General features: G+C 45.2%; 3 protein-coding genes, 1 long non-coding RNA gene and 1 pseudogene across 8 annotated transcripts; 2 read left to right on the forward strand and 3 right to left on the reverse strand.

Annotated features, from left to right (window-relative positions):
• Nucleotides 1–574: 574 nt before the first annotated feature.
• Nucleotides 575–8,604, forward strand: LOC100842244 (auxin response factor 5). The gene is made up of 14 exons (XM_003570857.4): nt 575–1,029; nt 1,178–1,296; nt 2,492–2,590; nt 2,676–2,732; nt 2,827–2,982; nt 3,072–3,156; nt 3,376–3,466; nt 3,616–3,780; nt 3,871–3,993; nt 4,114–4,189; nt 4,274–4,403; nt 4,980–6,847; nt 7,429–7,619; nt 7,928–8,604. The coding sequence occupies exons 1-14, from the start codon at nt 963–965 to the stop codon at nt 8,124–8,126; spliced, it is 3,426 nt and encodes a 1,141-aa protein (XP_003570905.1). The 5' UTR covers nt 575–962; the 3' UTR covers nt 8,127–8,604.
• Nucleotides 3,116–5,217, reverse strand: LOC112271742. The gene is made up of 2 exons (XR_002965058.1): nt 5,082–5,217; nt 3,116–3,517 (listed from the first exon to the last, which is right to left on the reverse strand). It is a non-coding gene; the product is annotated as an uncharacterized LOC112271742 (long non-coding RNA).
• LOC100844093 (AIG2-like protein D) lies at nt 8,132–10,986 on the reverse strand. Of its 3 annotated transcripts, XM_024461683.1 has the most exons (6): nt 10,761–10,984; nt 10,576–10,648; nt 10,285–10,377; nt 9,912–9,995; nt 9,229–9,364; nt 8,132–8,263 (listed from the first exon to the last, which is right to left on the reverse strand). In XM_024461683.1, the coding sequence occupies exons 1-5, from the start codon at nt 10,910–10,912 to the stop codon at nt 9,272–9,274; spliced, it is 495 nt and encodes a 164-aa protein (XP_024317451.1). In that variant the 5' UTR covers nt 10,913–10,984; the 3' UTR covers nt 8,132–8,263; nt 9,229–9,271. The 3 variants fall into 3 exon arrangements, with proteins under 3 accessions (XP_024317451.1, XP_014756783.1, XP_024317452.1); XM_014901297.2 differs by lacking the exon at nt 8,132–8,263 and having other exon boundaries at nt 9,029–9,364; nt 10,761–10,983; XM_024461684.1 differs by lacking the exon at nt 8,132–8,263 and having other exon boundaries at nt 9,322–9,461; nt 10,761–10,986.
• Nucleotides 10,987–12,978: 1,992 nt separating this feature from the next.
• On the reverse strand, nt 12,979–15,568 carry LOC100842557 (annotated as a pseudogene).
• Nucleotides 15,519–19,152, forward strand: LOC100845612 (pentatricopeptide repeat-containing protein At2g34400). Of its 3 annotated transcripts, XM_010235488.3 has the most exons (5): nt 15,519–16,548; nt 16,657–17,915; nt 17,993–18,102; nt 18,179–18,444; nt 18,842–19,152. In XM_010235488.3, the coding sequence occupies exons 1-2, from the start codon at nt 15,671–15,673 to the stop codon at nt 17,603–17,605; spliced, it is 1,827 nt and encodes a 608-aa protein (XP_010233790.1). In that variant the 5' UTR covers nt 15,519–15,670; the 3' UTR covers nt 17,606–17,915; nt 17,993–18,102; nt 18,179–18,444; nt 18,842–19,152. The 3 variants fall into 3 exon arrangements, with proteins under 3 accessions (XP_010233790.1, XP_003574410.2, XP_014755433.1); XM_003574362.4 differs by having other exon boundaries at nt 16,657–18,102; XM_014899947.2 differs by having other exon boundaries at nt 16,657–18,102; nt 18,337–18,444.
• Nucleotides 19,153–19,209: the final 57 nt, after the last annotated feature.

Here is a 19,209-nt window from a genome sequence, read left to right on the forward strand (position 1 = left end):
TTTATTAGAAACAAGATATATAAATTAATGTAGTCCTACTGGCTAGGTAGCGGCATCGATCATGGTATAATTGTATAAAGAATGTGTATGACCTGAAGACTTTGGCACGTCCCTCCTCCCCTCTTTTCTTGGACGATGCACATGGAACAAATATCCGTGAAGACCCACATGCGGGGCCCTTTTGTCCTAAGCTTGTTCTTCCAAGGTAATTGTATCACTTAATTAGTCGTGCCTGTCAGTATTAGCTCGCCTGTTACTAGATGACGTCCAGTGCAGTCCACCATGGCTAGCTTGTTACTTAAACAACACACGGCGTTTTATTCGCTTTTTTAATACAGTAGGTTCTCTCGATCTAATACTGTAGTGCCTGTTGTGCCGAAAATCTCTTGTTAAAATTCGGGGAAACATTACTGATTCGTTTCTTTTAGTGAGAAAGGAATAACTTTTATATTTGTATAGGAGAAAAGGAGTGATTTCTGAAACACACGAAATGCACGAAATGTGATGACTCCCCATTCCCCACGCAGCTTGAGAGCTGAGTCGAGAGGAGCCTCGATAAAACGCAAAAGAGAGAGGAGAGAAGAGGAGGGAGAGCTAAGCTAGCGTCTGGTTTTTAACTCCCGACAGGCAGCAGCACACACGACGCACCAACCAGCGACAGCAAGCCAAAGAAACCCAGAGTCCAGACCAAAGACCTCAGCTCACACCTTCCCCCCCCTCTCTCTCTCTTGGACTAGACTAGCTGCAGGCTCCTTGCTCTTCGTGTTTGCTGCTTCAGCTCGCCTAGCTTGTCGCCGCCGCCGGGGTCACGTCCGTACGGCTGCTTGGTGCAAGCCACCGGTGGCCGGTCACCGGACAAAAAGAAACTCGGCGCCGCGCTCCCCTCTGCCATGAGCGAGGGCCGCCACTGAATAAAGCTCCTGCCTCCCGTGGCGCGTGCAGAGGAAGGACACCCACCAACCATGGCGCAGCAGACGCCGGCGATGAGCTCTGCCCTCGCCGCCGCCGCCGCCGCGGCGCCGTGCGAAGGTACCGGAAATGCTTATGTTCTCACTCTCGCGCATTTCCGGTGATTCCCCTGTCGCTGGGCAAACGGCGGAAGCGCAGAAAGGTGTCTCCTTTTTTTTCTTTTGGTGTTTGGTCTCTGACGCGGCGGCGGTTGTGATGCATGGAGCAGGGGAGCGGAAGGCGGCGACCATCAACGGGGAGCTGTGGCACGCGTGCGCGGGCCCGCTCGTGTCGCTGCCGCCGGTGGGCAGCCTCGTCGTCTACTTCCCCCAAGGCCACAGCGAGCAGGTCAGTTCATCAGTGAGACACCATGCCTCTTCTTCATGACTGACCTTTCTCGTCCCATTTCTATACAGTGTTCTTGAATGATACTCCTTTCTTGTGCATTCAAATTGATCGATTCCCCGTGCTTCCTGTCCATTATCAATAATCATCTTTTTTTTGTTGTAGAAACAGTTTTGATTTTGTATTTCTTTGATTTGATCTAACCATCGAAGTTCAAGAAAGTTCTTGCTTACCCTGGTGTTTCAAAAAAAGGAAAGATAGCATGGATATATTGCATTTATCACAAGCTATGATTGAAGGACTATACTTACATACTTGGTGGGTTAGTATTTTTTTTTGTTAAGCTAGTAATCCTAGCTTGTGGCCAAAGTGGTTGGGAGTATTGGGCCTACTGGCTTCCTTTCTTTCTGTTGGTTTTTGGTGTGATGTGTTGTACTGTTTTCTTGTTAAGTTTGGTGTACAACAAGCATCTCTGCATTTATGTGGTGGTTTCTGTTGCACCTTCCATGGATTTGCACTAAAACAGCTGTGCTTAGAGAAAGCTTGCCAAATGATGTGATATGCTGCTCTTGATTGATTCTGGAAAAAATCAATTATTCTTAGCACAAAATCCAGTCTTGGGAGGGCTGATTTTAATTGCAGCTGTCCTTTTTCTTCTTTTCGAAATATCACCAAAAAAGTGTTTATATGTATGCGTGTGGCATTTGATTGTGTTGCCCATGATGACATGTGTGGGGAGGAACACTTTATCAGTGTACTTATACAGAGTTTATCTAAAAGGAGCTCGCTGCACTTTCCGGATTTGCAGGCCACTTTTCACTTCATTTTTTAGTAAATACTGCAGAAAGCTGGTGTATAAAGGGAAGCATGTTTGAATGCTTGTACTTTCTTAATCATTCCATGGGATCATTATACTTTTTTAATTGTAAAGTTAGCAATGTATGATGGGCAGCATGACAGTGTACGTCAACAGAAAGTAGCTGGGTTTTATTGGGGGACAAAACAATGGATTATTGTCCACAAAACAAGCTGCTTGTTTCAGCTACCTGATTTATTCTCTGTTGATTCGTACATAAAAGAATGTGCTTATGGATCTTTTTTATCGATGAAAATGTTGTGCTGCTTCTTTATTTAATATTACTCTTTATCTTCAAAATAAAGAGGGAGTTTAATTGGACTTCCTATGTTTCTGATTCAGGTAGCAGCTTCTATGCAAAAGGACGTTGAAGCACAAGTGCCAAACTACCCTAATCTTCCGTCGAAGTTGATATGTCTTCTCCACAGTGTTATTTTGCAAGTAATCTAAAGCTACTTGACCACAATTTTCGACACGGCACTCTTCCAATCACCAATTTTGAAAGGCTTCCATTTAATTTTCTCAGGCAGACCCAGACACTGATGAAGTTTATGCCCAGATGACTCTCCAGCCCGTAAATACAGTGAGCATCTACAATTTGTGGGTTTCCCCCAAAATTTCTCTGTATGTTCTAGTGCCGTAATTCCTATCTTCCTTCTGATTATGTGTTTTATCAGTATGCGAAAGAGGCATTGCAGCTGTCAGAGCTTGCACTAAGACAAGCAAGGCCACAGATGGAGTTCTTTTGTAAGACCCTGACAGCAAGTGATACAAGCACACATGGAGGTTTCTCTGTGCCTCGTCGTGCTGCAGAGAAGATATTCCCTTCCCTGGTAAATAGGCATCTAACTGTTCTATGCTGAAATGCATGTTGTTTACCAATACCAGGGTACGATTTAAATTTCGATACTCGATACTGCAGGACTTCTCTTTGCAGCCTCCTTGTCAAGAACTGCAAGCAAGAGATATACATGACAACATCTGGACATTTCGTCATATATTCCGAGGTACAGAAGATGTTTTATCATATCATGGAGTAGAGCTTTCTTTTTCTGTCTACAAAATGGCATGATGAATACAAATTTCCATGGTTGGAGCTCTTTATGTCATAGATTGCATTTTGAAGTTCACTGCTGAATGTTGTTGTTGCTCAATACTGATGGATCTTGAGTGTATTTGCAAGTTCTAGCATGAGAATGATCAGTACTATGCTTCATTGTAATCAGGTCAGCCCAAAAGGCATTTACTTACTACTGGTTGGAGCCTCTTTGTGAGTGGCAAGAAGCTATTTGCTGGCGATTCTGTCATTTTTGTTAGGTAAATTTCCATGCTTCCTTCCATCTTACGGAAAGCCTGACCCGGTTCTTCCTACAATTTCAAATTTTAGCAACTGATGATTTGAATTGAAGAACAGAACATAAGAAGTAAATGCCACATTTTATTTTGTTTGTCATGCCATCTTCCAGGGATGAAAAGCACCAACTTCTACTAGGAATCAGGCGAGCTAATCGGCAACCCACAAACATATCATCTTCAGTACTTTCAAGCGATAGTATGCACATAGGGGTCCTTGCTGCAGCTGCCCATGCTGCTGCCAATTCCAGTCCATTTACCATATTTTACAACCCTAGGTGAGTTTATAAACTGTGGTTTTGCTTCATAATCCTGTTGACTACCTTGTATTTTTTATGTAAATTCAGTAATAAACTGTGGACTTTCAGGGCCAGTCCTACTGAATTTGTTATCCCATTTGCCAAATACCAGAAGGCAATGTATAGTAATCAGATCTCTTTAGGGATGCGCTTCCGCATGACGTGTGAGACCGAGGAATTAGGGACCAGAAGGCATGTCAAATTACCCATACAAATTCTTACTTTCAAGTTCATTGAAAAGTTCAAACACAAATAGTACTACTCATGGTTATGCTACCAATACTTAGCTAATAAAACCTGATACCTTTTCAGGTACATGGGTACGATAACCGGAATAAGTGACCTAGATCCAGTGAGATGGAAAAGTTCCCAGTGGCGCAGCTTACAGGTTGGATTTGTGAACAGGACCCATATTGTTTCATTACCTTTTCCTGTTTCTTTCGGACTCAAATGATTTAATGGTCTCTGATAGGTTGGCTGGGATGAGTCAGCGGCAGGCGAAAGGAGGAACAGAGTTTCAATCTGGGAAATTGAACCACTTGCTGCTCCATTTTTCATATGCCCCCAGCCATTTTTTGGTGTGAAGCGCTCTAGACAATTAGGTACTTATGGTATTAAGTTTAACAAATTACATACTAGACAGTGATATTTTCTTCACATCACTGTGGTAACTGCATAATGGGACCTTACCTTGACTTAAATGTGATATGCATAGAATACTTTGGTGGACAGGTGGTTACCTGCTTCTGATACTTTCTACTCCCTCTGATCCTAAATTCTTGACTCAGATTTGCTAAAATATGGATGTATCTATTCTTAAAAAGCGTCTAGATACATGTAATATTTCGACAACAATTTAGGATCGGAGGGAGTATTTTCTTTTCTGGAACAACAATATAGTATGCTTCTTAGTCTTTCAGCACACCAGTATATCAAAAGAAGCATGTGAATATGAATTTCACTGTACTTGTATGTGCCATACAGATAGCTTGACTGCATATGTTAACATGGGGTCAGAATTGCACAAATTACAGCTGTATTGCTAATAGTAGATTGAGCTAAAATTTGTGTTAAAATCGATGTTACTGTTTCTAAATTTGAGGATATTTATATATCAAATTTAGCATAGAATTTCTGATGGTTTGCATGCTTCATATTCTTTTAATGTGAATTAACAGATGACGAGTCATCAGAGATGGAAAATCTTTGGAAGAGAGCAATGCCTTGGCTTGGTGAGGAGGTGTGCATAAAAGACGCTCAAACCCAGGGTGCCACAATACCTGGACTGAGCTTGGTTCAGTGGATGAACATGAACAGGCAGCAGAGCTCCTCATTAGCTAGCACGTCCATGCAGTCCGAGTACCTGCGATCTGCAAGTAACCCTGCAATGCAAAATTTTGGTGCTGCCGATCTTGCAAGGCAGTTATATATGCAGAACCATCTCCTTCAACAGAACAACATACATTTGAATTCTTCCAAGCTCCATGAGCAAGCGAAACCTGTCAATGATTTGTGCAAAGAAACACTTCCGTTGGATCAACTTGGTGCCATCAGGAAACAACAAGATCAGAACCAAGATGGTGGCAGCCAGCAAAGGCAACAACAGTCCAGTAACCAAGTAATTCCCTTAAGCCAGGCTCAAACAAATATTGTCCAGGCTCAAGTAATTCTCCAGAATCAGATGCAGCAGCAGCAGCAGCAACAACAACAACAACCATCTCCAACTCAAAACCAGCAAGGGGCCAGTGTCCAGCAGCTGCTTCAGTCCCATCAACAGCAGGACCAAAATTTGCAACTGCAGCAGCAGCTTTTACTTCAGCAACAGTTAAAGCAGCAGCACCAACAACAACAGCAGCAGCAGCAACAGCAGCTAAATAAGTTGCCTGGACAGCTAGTTAATCTGGCGAGTCAGCAAACAAAGTTGTCAGATCAAGAACTCCACTTGCAGCTGATGCAGAAACTACAGCAGCATTCACTGATGTCGCAATCTGCAGTTACACTGTCACGACTACCACTAATCCAAGACCAGCAGAAGTTTCTTGTGGACATGCAACAACAATTGTCGAATTCGGATGCACTTGCGCAACAAGTAATTCCCCAACAACAAGAACGCAGAACTTCATTGCAGACAACACAAGTGCCACCGCCCATGCAGCAAGAGCAACAGCAACAGCATAAGCTTTCACAGAAACAAGTTGCACCTGCAGATGTTTCAGAAGCTGCTTTTACACCGATCTCATCGTCCAGTGTGATGTCAAAAACTGGAAACACTAAGATAATTTCACGTACTGCACAGTCTGCACTTACAGAAGAAATGCCTTCTTGTTCGACATCACCTTCCACAGCTAATGGCAATCATTTTGCACAGCCAAACATTAGCAGGAATGAGCATTGCAGGATCAGTACGGAAAAGGTGCCACACTCTACTGCTCAAATGTTTATTCCGACCTCCATTGAAGCTGTAACTCCAATAATAACCAAGGAATTACCGAAGTTGAATAATAATGTTATTCCAAGTGTGACCACCTCGAAATTACCAAATGGTGTGTCTGGCCTTCAAAATTTCATGAACAATGTTGTGCCAACTGATAACCTGGAAACAGCTTCATCAGCAACTTCATTATGGCCTTCCCAAACAGATGGACTGTTGCATCAAGGTTTCCCCAGTTCTAACTTCAATCAGCATCAGATGTTCAAAGATGCACTTCCTGATGTAGAAATTCAGGGTGTGGATCCAAGTAGCAGTGCGCTGTTTGAGATGAACAATGATGGCCCATTGGGCTTCCCAATTGAAACAGAAGGCTTGTTGGGAAATGCACTTGATTCTGTCAAGTATCAAAATTATATCTCAACTGATGATGAAAACAACTATCGGATGCAGAAGGATGCTCGTCAAGAGATATCAACTTCTATGGTTTCGCAGTCATTTGGTCAGTCAGACATGGCTTTTAATTCCATCGATTCTGCAATCAATGATGGTGCCTTATTGAACAGAAATTCTTGGCCCCCTGCCCCTCCACCACAGAGGATGCGTACATTCACTAAGGTTCGCCCTTTTCTATACATGTTTATCCTATCACAGTACGATTTTCAAGCAGTATGTGTTTCGTAGTCCTATATTAATTACCAAATAGTAGTAAAGTTTTCAAGACATAACTGAATAGATGGGTAAACCACTGCTGCATCATAAGTAGATGATGACACATTGGAGTAGACACCACAATGTTAATCTATTGTGAAGCAGGGCCTCCACCAAATGTTAGGGTAATTTCACATATGGGGATATTTAAGAACATAATTATGTCAAAACTAAGTCATGGTCCAGCTAGTTATCAAATAATGTAGCTTTTTAATTGCCTGTAAAAAAGGAATGCACTGATAGCAATTGCTGTTCAGTAAAAGGTGGCAGTGTTTACCAAGAAAAGTCTGTATTGTCATGTAATTTTCAAAATGGTGGTTCAGATGAGAGCTGATAGCGTGAGATATGTTGTAAGACAATAGTTGTATGTATGGCATATAGCTTTCAAAGCTTCTTAAAAGGAAAGCCAGTTGGAAATTGAGGTGGTATAATCATATGCTTTGTATTTATTCACTATTTTGTATGCTAACTTAACCTATATGTTGCAGGTGTACAAACGTGGAGCTGTAGGCCGGTCCATTGACATTGGTAAGTACTCTGGATATGGAGAATTAAATCAAGCTTTGGCCCGCATGTTTGGTATAGAGGGGCAACTTGAAGACCGACAGAGAATAGGATGGAAGCTAGTCTACACAGATCATGAGGACGATGTCCTACTTCTCGGCGATGACCCATGGGAGTAGGTTCATCTGTCTTTTTTCTGCCTATGTTTGTACCAACTTCTGAAGTTCCAGTCTAAAATATTTCCAGAGAAAATAGAGGTTGTCAAAATTACAGATATAGAAATGTTTAGGAATGCAAAATAGGTTCGGTGTAGGATGCTGATATAACTAAAACATAAAAAATTGAAGAAAAAACTGGAAAACAATATGTTTGGTATCAATGTCTAAGCTTGTGTTACTGTATATAGATGTGCACATAACTGTTCATGATGAAAGATAATATTGATTGGTTGTCCTAATATATTTTTGTGTGTGGATTATGCAGGGAGTTTGTGAATTGCGTGAGGTGCATTAGGATCCTGTCCCCTCAAGAAGTGCAACAGATGAGTTTGGATGGTGATCTGGGGAACACTGTCCTTCCCAATCAGGCTTGCAGCAGCTCAGACGGCGGGAATGCTTGGAGGCCCCGTGGTGACCAGAACTCCAGGAACCCTTCTATCGGCCCCTTCGACCAATTCGAATGACCATACTTAGAGGTGCATTCACATAGTTGCCATGCCTTGTTAACATCTTGGCTAAATGGAGGTATCATATTCGCTATTTGTCTTTCACCAGTATTGATTCATAGGCACCGATCAGATCAGATCCACTACAGCCATACCTGCAAAAGCAATGCAGTGAAGAATGTAATGTAGATGTGTCAGCTTATAGCTGTGAGGCAAAATGCTCCTCAGATTAGGTTTTCTTTTGGATATATGTGTAGTTTTATCAGTTGAAACTAGTAGGTATGAAAACTGGAACTTACCTAGAGTGGCTGGGACTTGAGACAGAGGGTTAGGCAACTTTCGAGACAGCTTCTTCTTGGGAAGAACATTTTTACGGAGCTATTACTGGGGTTGTTTGTAGCCTTAGCTAAGATGACCAGTCTCAAAATAGAAGCTGTTAATTTTACCACATGTTTTTTGAAACTGCTACAGCAAGATATTATGCAGTTATACTGCCTGGTCTTTTCTAACATACTAAACTGCATTTGAATTTTGCTAGTTTTTTTCGTTGACAAAAATTGTTTTCGGTAATCCAACAAATAGACCTTTCGGCTTCTCCATTTCTCTATATCACCCTCCCCCACCCCCCCCCCCCCCCCCCGTTTTTTTTCGTTGACAAAAATTGTTTTCAGTAATCCAACAAACAGACCTTTCGGCTTCTCCATTTCACACTGAAAATTGTTGAGTTTTGCCAATTACTGGCAGGACTAACTCCTTACTAACGTTTAAGATGTAGAAATAGACATCTACGGCTTGTTTTGACTGAATTCAGTGAGCTGTCAGTCAACCAATCATTTACCAAGAAAGGTGAAGGTGTCATTGGTAGTTATACAGTAGGCAGGAACCATGTCACGATAGTACATGGCATAAAACAGGCAAAATGACTCAAACGGCCTACACCATGCAAATTCAAGTTTGATTTGTTTCACATGCAAGCGGCTCTAGCAGCATCGACTGATCAGAAAAACATGAACTTGGACACCTCAAGTGTATCCATAAAGAATATGACACTGATTTTTTTTCTTCATGATAAATATCTTATTTACAAATAATATGAGAGCTGGTTGAACAAAGCACATACAGTACAACAGCAAATTAGTCCTTGGCAGAATGATTGGTAGTCTTCAATCATGTGTCTTCTGTTCGAGTTGTTCCAGTTCCTCCTTGAAATCTTGTGTCATTGTGAGATAATCATTTAGGTGCACCTTCCTCCACTCCTACAGGTAGCACGTAAAATAGGGGAGTAGCAGTTTACTATTTCGCAAGACTTCTTTGCTAAATCAACATTTTTAAAAGACAGTGCTTGAATGGATACTGCAGAAACATGCCACAAAAAGGCAGAGGGGCAAAATTATCAGATGAGCTTGTGTTCTTGCAAAAAAAAAAAAGGACGTAATAAGCTCGAGGCATAAGACAATTTGGTTTTGTAAAACAACTTGAAGAGTTGGGGGGCATAGCTAAACAACAGAACTGTGAACCACGTCGGCAGGTTGATTGTAGAGTGACACTATCAAGTACTTGAGGTTTCCCCTATGATAACACTTCCTATCACACAATGACTCACCATAGAGTTGTCACTTTGGAATGGCAACCATAAATTTGCCATGTTTTGTCATAATCAGAACGTCAAAATTTTGTCAACTCGAGCAAGTTCTTGATTAGCCATGTTATTCTTCAGTAACAGGAATTTTGACACCAGCAGTAATGGTTCTTCCTCCATTCAATACCACAAGTCTTAAGATGAACATGAAGGAAAACACTCACATCAAAATCCCATTCACCATAGAGGTCAGGATCGTCCACATTCCCCCATATGTATGCATAGGCAAGCATTGTATCCGACGATTCCTGGAAATCCGAAACAATCTAGTATAAAAACTAAGCTATCAAAGCTGCCAAAAGATAAGTAGTCTTTTAAGATAAACCAAAACCGCTCTTGCAGAAGTACCTCCATCTATTTTGTTCAAGAAAACAAGAAAATAAATGCACTTTTTACCTCGAAGACAAACGGCGAAATGGCGAGTCTCAGTATCAGGCAAGCTGATTTTGACTAAATGTTAAATAGAATTTTGCAGTTCAGCGCGAATCCGGCTACTAGCTATTGACGTGAGTGGTAATCTTAGCTGAATGGACTCACAGTCAGGGAGATGCCAACAATTTCCCTCACATACTCCTCGTCTTCAAATATGTCCAGCACATCGAGCTCCCCATCAGTGAGTCCCCTGAAAACCTGCAGCACAGAGGAACAAATTTGGCCTTTGTTCTGCTGCATATATACTGTTCCATACTGATGGAAAACAACAAGAGCTCCTGGTTCCCACTACTCACTGCCCAAACGAAGAAATTGACACCAGATGCAAACAGGAGATGGCAGGAATTCGTTTTGCATACGGGGAATGATGTGCTAATTAGTTAAGATTGGGCGCACCTTTCCTGAGACTCTGCTGCCGTCGACGGGCAGAATCGCCGGGTAGACGCGCCCCTTGATGCTGAACCTCTGGCTGCGGCAAAGCAACGTGGGATTAAACTCAACGATGGATGTGGGGAGGAAGAACACGGGATGGGCACCGGGAGGAGGGGAACGAGGAGGGCACATGGCACGCACGCACGTACTGGTTGGGGAGGAGCGCGGGGGAGGACGGAGGGACGCGGCCGAGGAGGACGCGCACGACCTCTTCCGCCATCAGGGTGCCGTAGACGAACACGCTGTTGGTGGCTCCGGCGGCGGCGGCGGCGGAAGCCGGCGGAGGTGGAGGCGACGCCATGGGGGAGAAGAGCGGAAAGCTATGCTCGTGTGACCGTGTGAGCCGTTGGATATGGCATGGTAATCAGTGCTCTTCTTCTGAAGACGAATGTATTAGGTGAAAAATGAGTAAAATACACCCGCGGTCCTAATATTATTGACGAGGTGTCAAGTTAGTCCTAAAACTAGTAAACTGGTTATTTAGGTTTCAATTTTTTATAAAGTGGGTCACGACAGGTCCTAAGCTCGGACATGAGCGTTTGACCGGCCTACGTGACGCGTTGACCTAATACACGTAGCTAAGGGGCCCGCTAGACATAACTAGCGCAACGAAAAATGCACCCGCGGTCCTAATATTATTGATGATGTGCAAAGTTAGCTCTACAACTACTAAACTGCATATTTAGGTCCTAATTTTTTGTTGAATGTGTCACGACAGGTCCTAAGCTCGTTCAGAAGCATTTGACCGTCCTATGTAACCAGATACACGTCGGCTAAGGGGCAAAATTAAGAACCAGCGGCTCACCGTGAAGCAGGTGAAAGGTGACAGACAAGGTCGAGGAGCACCGGAACAGTGCTCCTGCTAGCGATGAGCGGCAAGCCAGAACGATTCTGACCACGCAAGCACCATGGAGAAGCACCACAAGGTATGCCTTGAGCACGCGGAGCCGAGGGATGAGTTGCTGAAGTCTGGGGATCATCCGAGACGGAGATTGGGCGGCGGCAGACATTTGTCGGAGAAGATGGGTGAGGCGGCGGCGGATTCCGAAAACTCCGGCTAATTCCTTCCGCGAGTAGGTCCAACACGACGAGGAGAAGCTAGTAGGCAAGGAGTTGCAGCTCGAGGAGGCCGTCGGCCATGGCACGCCATCATTGGGGATGCGCACGCAATGGAGCAAATGATGTTTGCGTTCCCGGGGATATAGGGCACGGAGCAGAAGCGCCTTGCAGCTCTAGCTTCAGAAGAGCAAGACGGTCAAAGCGACGCAGCTTAGAGAACATGGGGGTCGCGGGGGTGGTCGAAGGCGTCGCGGTGAACGAGCTTAGGACCTGTTGTGACCCACTTAACAAACAATTAGGACCTACATATGCAGTTTAGTAATTTTAGGACTAATTTTTCACCTCGTCAATAATATTGGAACCACCGGTGCATTTTCCTCGCGTCAGTTATGTCTAGCGGGCCCCTTTGCCTACGTGTATTAGGTCAACACGCCACGTAGGCCGGTCAAACACTCCTGGGCGAGCTTAGGACCTGTCGTGACCCACTTTACAAAATATTGGGACCTAAATATGCAGTTTAGTAATTTTAGGACTAACTTGATACCTCGTCAATAATATTAGGACCGCGGGTGTATTTTACTCGATGAAAAATTTAGAACTTTCAGTCTTAATCGCTACTCCCTCCGTTCCATAATTCTTGTTGAAATCTTACATGTATCTAGACACCTTTTAGGAATAGATACATCCATTTTTTTAGCAATTTTGAGGCAAGAATTATGGAACGGAGGGAGTAGATTTCAAACCTGAAATCTTTTTAAACCAGATTTCAAATAAATGGATCAGGTGGAATTTCTAATCAATTAAACACATTTATGAAACAGTTTTGCTACTGATAAGTCGCATGCTTTTTTAGTGAGATCAATCGACATGTTAGCCATCGGATCTTAATCCAACGATTGCAGGTGAGAGATGAGAGAATGTGAATGATCCCCAGATATTAATCTAACGGTACTGAAACATTGACTGATATTTAAGACTCATTTCTTAAAAAAAACAGGCAACTTAGAAATAGCCACGTCTGTTATGAAGATCAGAGATTTCACATTTTATCTGATCCGTTTATTTTACGGTTAGTTGAATATTTTCAAGTTTTCAATAAATAGAAGGTTTCGCCTGATGGATGGTTGATACTTTCCCTTCTATAAAATAAAAGCCAAAAATAGAAAAAACTTGGCTGAATAAACAATAAACTAGAAAAAAAACTTTGATAAAACAAGCAAAGATTAGTTATACAATCCACGGCAATCCTAATATTGAAAACAGACTAAGACATGGCTGTCAAAAAGAAAAGAAAAACTGACTAAGACATGGCGTGGAACTCAATCATTAACTCCAGCCAAGGGGTTTTAATTTTTAAACACGATACTGGAAATAATAATCATCCAAAGACACTTCAAACAAGTATAGCAAGCAGGTGGAAGTATATAGTGGCACGGAAGCGTAGAGAGCAGCAAGAAGCCCGGCCGGCCTTTCACTCGTCGTCTTCGTCGCCGGACTCGGCGCTCTGGAGCCACTCCACGAACTTCCTGGCGTTCTTCAAGACCTGGGACCGGGTCTCCCCGGCAGCAGCAACGGCCTCATCATACCACTGGACAATGCTTTCTTCGTCCAGCACGTCGCCGTCGTAGAGGGCATTCAGGACCAACGGGACCTCCTTCAGGGCTTCAGCGCTACACTTGCCGCAAAACACCTCCATGGCCCGGAGCAGGAGCATCTGAGCGCCTTCGTCAGGGACAGCGGCAGCCAGGCGCTCCTTGTTCTTCTTAACCTCCTTGGCGAATCCCTTGCCCACGCCATGGAAGAGCGCCTCGAAGAGGGCGTTCATCACGTCCTGGGGAGGCAGGGTTGAGGAGGACAGCACGGCCTTGAGCTGCTGAGTATTTGTGGCAGCATTGCCAGCAAGGTTGCCTTGATCTCTTCGACCAGTTTATCGTAAGCTGTGGCTTTAGCTTCAGCCTGCAGGTTGCCATTGGAACTATCTTGTGCCTTTGCTGTTCCATTCCTGTTATTAGCACTAGCCTCTTTCTGCTGAGTCTGTTTCTTTTTTTTCTCTGTCTCCTCAGTTGCAAGCATAACCATTTCAGCAGTTGCTGCACTCAGCTGCTCCTGCATGCGTTTCTTCGCAGCCTCTGCAGAGGTGTCGGTCTGCCACTGCACATCGTCGTCGCCGTCATCCGAGGCAGATGCCAAGTCAGCATCTTGACAGTGAGTTGGCGATGTTGCATGTTCTTCTTCAGAAGAAGCACTTTGAGCAACCTTTTTCTTTGTACCAACAACTTTCTCCTTGGAAGGAGCACCTTTCTTCTTTGCATCCTTGAGTTTCTTCATCTCCTCATCAGCAGCCTCACCTTCTTTGAGCCGCTCCTTCTCGGCTCTTCGCAGCGCTTTCTTGTCCTGGCCTCCCTTCTTCTGCTGTGGTGGGTTCTTCAGGATGAACGTGGTGAGTTTGTCCCTCATGTCAACATCCGACAGGAAGCCACAGGCAGCACATTTCAGAGATATCATCTGGTTCTTGGTGATGAGAACCTCTGTCTCAGGGTTGCCACAGGCTTTACACTGGACATACTTCCTGATGAAGTTCTCAAGAAGACCAGCGAGCTTCGTGGTGTCATGAGCACCGTTAACCAGGGAAACCCCCGTCTTCTCGTCGAATTTCGATTGCGCGCCGAGCTCGCATCTGAAGTACTTTGTCGTGTAGGAAGCAGGCCTGGCAAGTGCTTTTGCTATGTCAACCATGTTGACGATGTTCGTCTTGATGCCATTGCCGCGGCCTTCTATTTTGGTCAGCATTCTGGGCATCTTGTACCTGTAGAAGGCATCGTCCTTGTTGGAAGCACCGATGTTCTGCAGCGCCATCTCGAGTCAGGCTTGATGTGAGCAGATTCTATCAGATGTGGCAAAATTCAGAAGCAAGAGTTGCTTGCTGGTCCTTGAAGAGAACGGATGAGCTGAATTTGAGCAGTGACAAGTGACCTCTCAGAAACAGGCTCTTGATGCATGCAGGGGAAGAGAAGGTTGTCCCTTTTCCTTGTCGGGCGATAATACTCTCCCAGCGATTCAACTGATCCTAAGCACAGCGAGTGTTGTTGTTCAGACATAAAAGAAGCTTCGACTCCTGCCGAGTCCACCTTGATTGTAGTCAACGAGGGAGGCTGCTACCTGGATCAAAACAGGTAGAGGATAAAGCATTAGCAATTCTTTATGCAAGTTGCTATATTGTTTTTGACGGATTTATGCAAGTTAGTACAGTAGCTAAGATTCAGTAAATGATATCATGGTAATTGGTATCACCAGAAAGAGTACTTGTGTGAGCAGTATGAACAAAATTAGATAATGTAGAAATCACCACTCTGTCTAGGCAATGGTTGTACTACTAGCAACACGCAAAGGAAATTCAACCATGGGCGCAACTCTTGATTAATCGCCCAAATGTACATTATCAACACCCGAACAGTAACACTGAACTTAGTACCGGCGCAACCAAGATTTTGGGTCTGAATTATCGCATGCAACTGCCCCAATCTGACGGCACCCGATCATGTATACACTCTATACGGATGCTAAATTGCATCATTGATACACCAATTGATGGCACAACTACTAACGCAGCTTGTTTCAATCAGAGACAACAAACACGATCCATCGAGAAACCCTACCGAAAATCCAGGACTTAAAACGGAGCACACACAAGCCCGATCTGAGGAACACGCCAAGGGTTCGGATCGAAACTGACGACGAAAACCAAAGAGCTTGGAGGAAGGTTGCTCACCTCTTGCTGGGATTCGGCGATGGCGGATTATAGGAATCGAGCAGGGGAACAATGTCGGCGAGGCGGCGGCGGCGGGGCGGTTTGGGGAGAAGGAGGAGTTGTTCCCCTGGAGTTTGAATTTCATATGGGTGGAGCCGTGGAGTCGGAAACTTGGAATCCCCTGGAGTTTGAATTTTACTCCAGCTCTACTTTGGAGAATAGGAGTTCAGTTCGGTTCTCCTTGTCTCGTCAATGCCCACTGCTCCAGCTTCCTCTGCGGCGGCGGCGGCCTCCTCCGTGATCTCCAAGCTCCACACGAGATGCCATTCCCTCTCCGCCATGAAGCAGCTCCACGCGCACATCCTCCACCTCAACCACCACCGCCGCCGCCCCTTCCCCTACAACCACTTCCTCTCCAAGCTCCTCACCCTCTCCTCCTCCGCCGCCGCCGCCGACTACGCGCTGCTCCTCCTCGCCGCGCACCCTGCCCCTACGGCCTTCTCCTACAACGTCACGCTCCGCTTCTTCGCGTCCACCCGCCCGCGCACCGCCCTCCGCCTCTTCCTCCGCATGCTCCGCGCCGCGCTCCGCCCGGACGCATACACGCTCCCGTTCCTCCTCCTCGCCGCGGCGCGCGCCCCGGAGCCGCCATTCGCGCGCTCCGCGCACGCGCTCCTCTGCAGGCTCGGGCTCCAGGCGCACGACCACACCGTGCACTCCCTCGTCACCATGTACTCCAACCTCGGCGACCCCCTTGCCGCGCGCAGGGTGTTCGACGGAATCCCCCGCCGGGACGTCGTCTCCTGGAACGCCATGATGAAGGCGTACGAGCGGGCGGGCATGGCAGCCGATGTGGCAAGGATGTTCCGTGACATGATCGATGAGGGTGCCGTGGCGCCCAATGAGGTGACCGTGGCCGTCGTGCTCGCCGCATGCAGGGATGCCGGGGACTTGGTGCTTGGTAGGTGGTTGGAGGAGTGGGTCAGGTCTGCGGAGATTGAGGTCGGGTCGCTCGTCGGCTCTGCTCTCGTCGGGATGTATGAGAAGTGTGGTGAGATGACAGAGGCACGGCGCGTGTTTGACGGCATCGCTCACAAGGATGTCGTCGCTTGGAATGCCATGATCACCGGGCAAGTATTGATAACGTCCACTTTCGTTCTTTCTTATAATCGGCAGTTAATAAATGTCGTCTTATCCGAGCTTTAAATCATTTTGTGTATGGTATTGCGATGATGCAGGTACGCGCAGAATGGCATGTCCAAGGAAGCCATTGCTTTGTTTCACAGCATGAGGCAAGAAGGGGCAAGTCCAGATAAGATAACCTTGGTTGGAGTGCTCTCAGCCTGTGCTGCGGTCGGAGCTCTGGAGCTAGGCACTGAACTGGACGCCTATGCCTCACACAGAGGCCTCTACGGCAATGTCTACGTCGGGACTGCCTTAGTGGACATGTACTCAAAGTGTGGAGATCTTGACAAAGCCGTACAAGTGTTTGGGAAGCTGCCATGTAAGAATGAAGCTACATGGAATGCCTTGATCTGTGGGCTTGCCTTTAATGGGAGAGGCCATGAAGCCATTCGGCAGTTTGAAGTCATGAGGAATGAGGAAGGGCTCCGGCCTGATGATATCACTTTTATAGGAGTCCTTTCTGCTTGTGTGCATGCAGGGTTACTGAAAGATGGCCGGCGGTGGTTCAACTCCTTGACATCCGAGTTTCAAATCATTCCCAAGATCGAGCACTACTCCTGCATGGTTGATTTATTGGCACGTGCCGGACATTTAGAAGAAGCATGGGACTTCGTTGAGAAGATCCCTGGTAAGGCGGATGCAGTAATGTTGGGAGCTTTGCTTGCTGCTTGTAGGAAATGCAAGAATGTTGAGGTCAGTGAAAGGGTCATCAATAGGATCATGCAGCTGGAGCCCTCAAATTCGTGGAACTATGTGGTTTCGTCCAAGATATATGCAAGCTCAGATAGATTGGATGACTCTGCAAAGATGAGAGGTCTGATGCGGGAGAGGGGTGTCAGCAAAATTCCGGGTTGCAGCTGGGTCGAGGTTAGTGGCAAAGTCCTTGAATTCTATGCAGGGGATGAATCGCAGCACGGGGCGGATGATATGTATCAGCTCCATGATATGCTGATTGATGAGATGAGACTGGAGGGTTATGTTCCAAATCTTGATCTGGTGTAGCACAAATCCCCAGAACCAGAAGCACATCAGCATTGCACTCTTGCTGAAATTTGCTTTCTGGATTGCTATCATGTCTGCGGGGCTGTCAAGATGTTCATCGGAAAAGGAGTCCGCTGTTGTATTTTCTCAGGGGAGCAGCAACATCAGCTAAAATACTGAATATAATCGTCGGATGTTCAAGATGAACGTTGCTTCACATTCCTTCTGTATGACTGGATGGACTGTTTAAATTTACTCATCAAACAGGGATTTTCAAAATTTTGCAGCATGCTAGATCATTAACAAAGGTCCACAGCAGAGGAGTCGCCAGGTCACCATCAAACCCTAAATCTCTCTCATCATGTTGCTGCTACTTCTCATACATCCCGTGCCAACTCGCCGCTGCAGCCGTAGTTTGGGGTATTCGCCGGCGCCTCACACCAGTTCCATCTCATCGTGGCATCACATCCCTGCTGTTCTCTCCACCCTGTCCGAAATCATGGACACTGGTTTTCGAGGTATGACGTTTAGTCATCAAGTGATAACTTAAACCAAACTAATTAACCTCCACAAATTTGTATGTTATTGTCGCAGATCTATGGCGGTACTCATTAGCTGGCTTACTGCCACTATAATCTGGAATATATACAAACTGTTTATCAACCACTTTTTCAACCTTTTTTGTAAAGTACGGAAGAAACTATGACCTGAACTTGAACTGACATGAGCTATTGGGCGAGATGCCCCTGAAGATATCATGTCCTGCATTCCTGCAATTGAGAACCATCAGTGGAGAATAATCACTGGCTGCGACCCCAGTAATGCCTGGTGGAGTTATCACAATGGAGGATCGTGGCCAGGTAATCTACTCTTCGCTTTTTTTTTTTGCAGATTATTTGACTCAGCATTCTTTACTGCAAAGTATTCTAGGAAAAGACCACTCATGTACAGGTGATCATGTCTAACCATGTGTTGAGTTTATCATCACATCTGCTCCTTGGTTGGTAAACCAGTTATTATCTGAAGGAAACTATTTTGCCCGAACAGTGATGACAACTGTAATATCAATTCAACAAACGATCAGTTAGCTTAGTTCTGTAATCGACCATGCCTTGTGCGTCAAGGTTTTTGTACTTTATTTGTTTTGTCAGAACGAAGTTTGAGATTCTGAAAGGGTGCGTGAAGATGTATGAACGAAACCACAACTAAACTGTCAGATGGCTCGAATTTTAACATCCTTACATGATTCATCTGCAGTTCAAGGACGGCTGGCCCGACCCGATTACTACGGCGGCAAGCTGGGGAAGTTCATCGGCAAGCAGTCCAGGAAGGTCCAAACATGGTCCATCGCGTGATACCTCGTTGCAAGGATGATGCTGTAAGGCCCGTCAACTCATGATGATCTCCTTGGAGGATTGGGCTGTGAAGCCGACGATGAGACGATCGGCATCTTGGAATGCCTGAAAGTTGTAGGAACTAGCCACCCTCTGTTCGTAATATGACAGCACTGAAGAAAATTTTACTATCCAAAAAGGTTTATAGGAATGGTCTGTTGAAACTTGACAAAAGAAAAGACTCCAAAGTTGGCTGTAATTGTAGTTCGTCAGCTAGGACAGAGGTATATA

This window comes from Brachypodium distachyon, chromosome 3, assembly GCF_000005505.3.
Source record: "Brachypodium distachyon strain Bd21 chromosome 3, Brachypodium_distachyon_v3.0, whole genome shotgun sequence".
NCBI classification, from domain to species: Eukaryota; Viridiplantae; Streptophyta; class Magnoliopsida; order Poales; family Poaceae; genus Brachypodium; species Brachypodium distachyon.

Bases quoted from the DNA above. Each gene is read 5' to 3' on its own strand.
- LOC100842244 (XM_003570857.4), top strand. From the start codon at position 963: ATGGCGCAGCAGACGCCGGCGATGAGCTCTGCCCTCGCCGCCGCCGCC. The intron at 2,591-2,675 runs GTAATCTAAAGC...TAATTTTCTCAG, and splicing joins TCCACAGTGTTATTTTGCAA to GCAGACCCAGACACTGATGA. The intron at 3,781-3,870 runs GTGAGTTTATAA...GTGGACTTTCAG, and splicing joins ACCATATTTTACAACCCTAG to GGCCAGTCCTACTGAATTTG.
- LOC100844093 (XM_024461683.1), bottom strand. From the start codon at position 10,912: ATGGCGTCGCCTCCACCTCCGCCGGCTTCCGCCGCCGCCGCCGCCGGA. The intron at 10,649-10,760 runs GTACGTGCGTGC...GCTTTGCCGCAG, and splicing joins CCCGCGCTCCTCCCCAACCA to CCAGAGGTTCAGCATCAAGG. The intron at 9,996-10,284 runs GTGAGTCCATTC...TCGGATTTCCAG, and splicing joins TTGTTGGCATCTCCCTGACT to GAATCGTCGGATACAATGCT.
- LOC100845612 (XM_003574362.4), top strand. From the start codon at position 15,671: ATGCCCACTGCTCCAGCTTCCTCTGCGGCGGCGGCGGCCTCCTCCGTG. The intron at 16,549-16,656 runs GCAAGTATTGAT...GCGATGATGCAG, and splicing joins TGGAATGCCATGATCACCGG to GTACGCGCAGAATGGCATGT.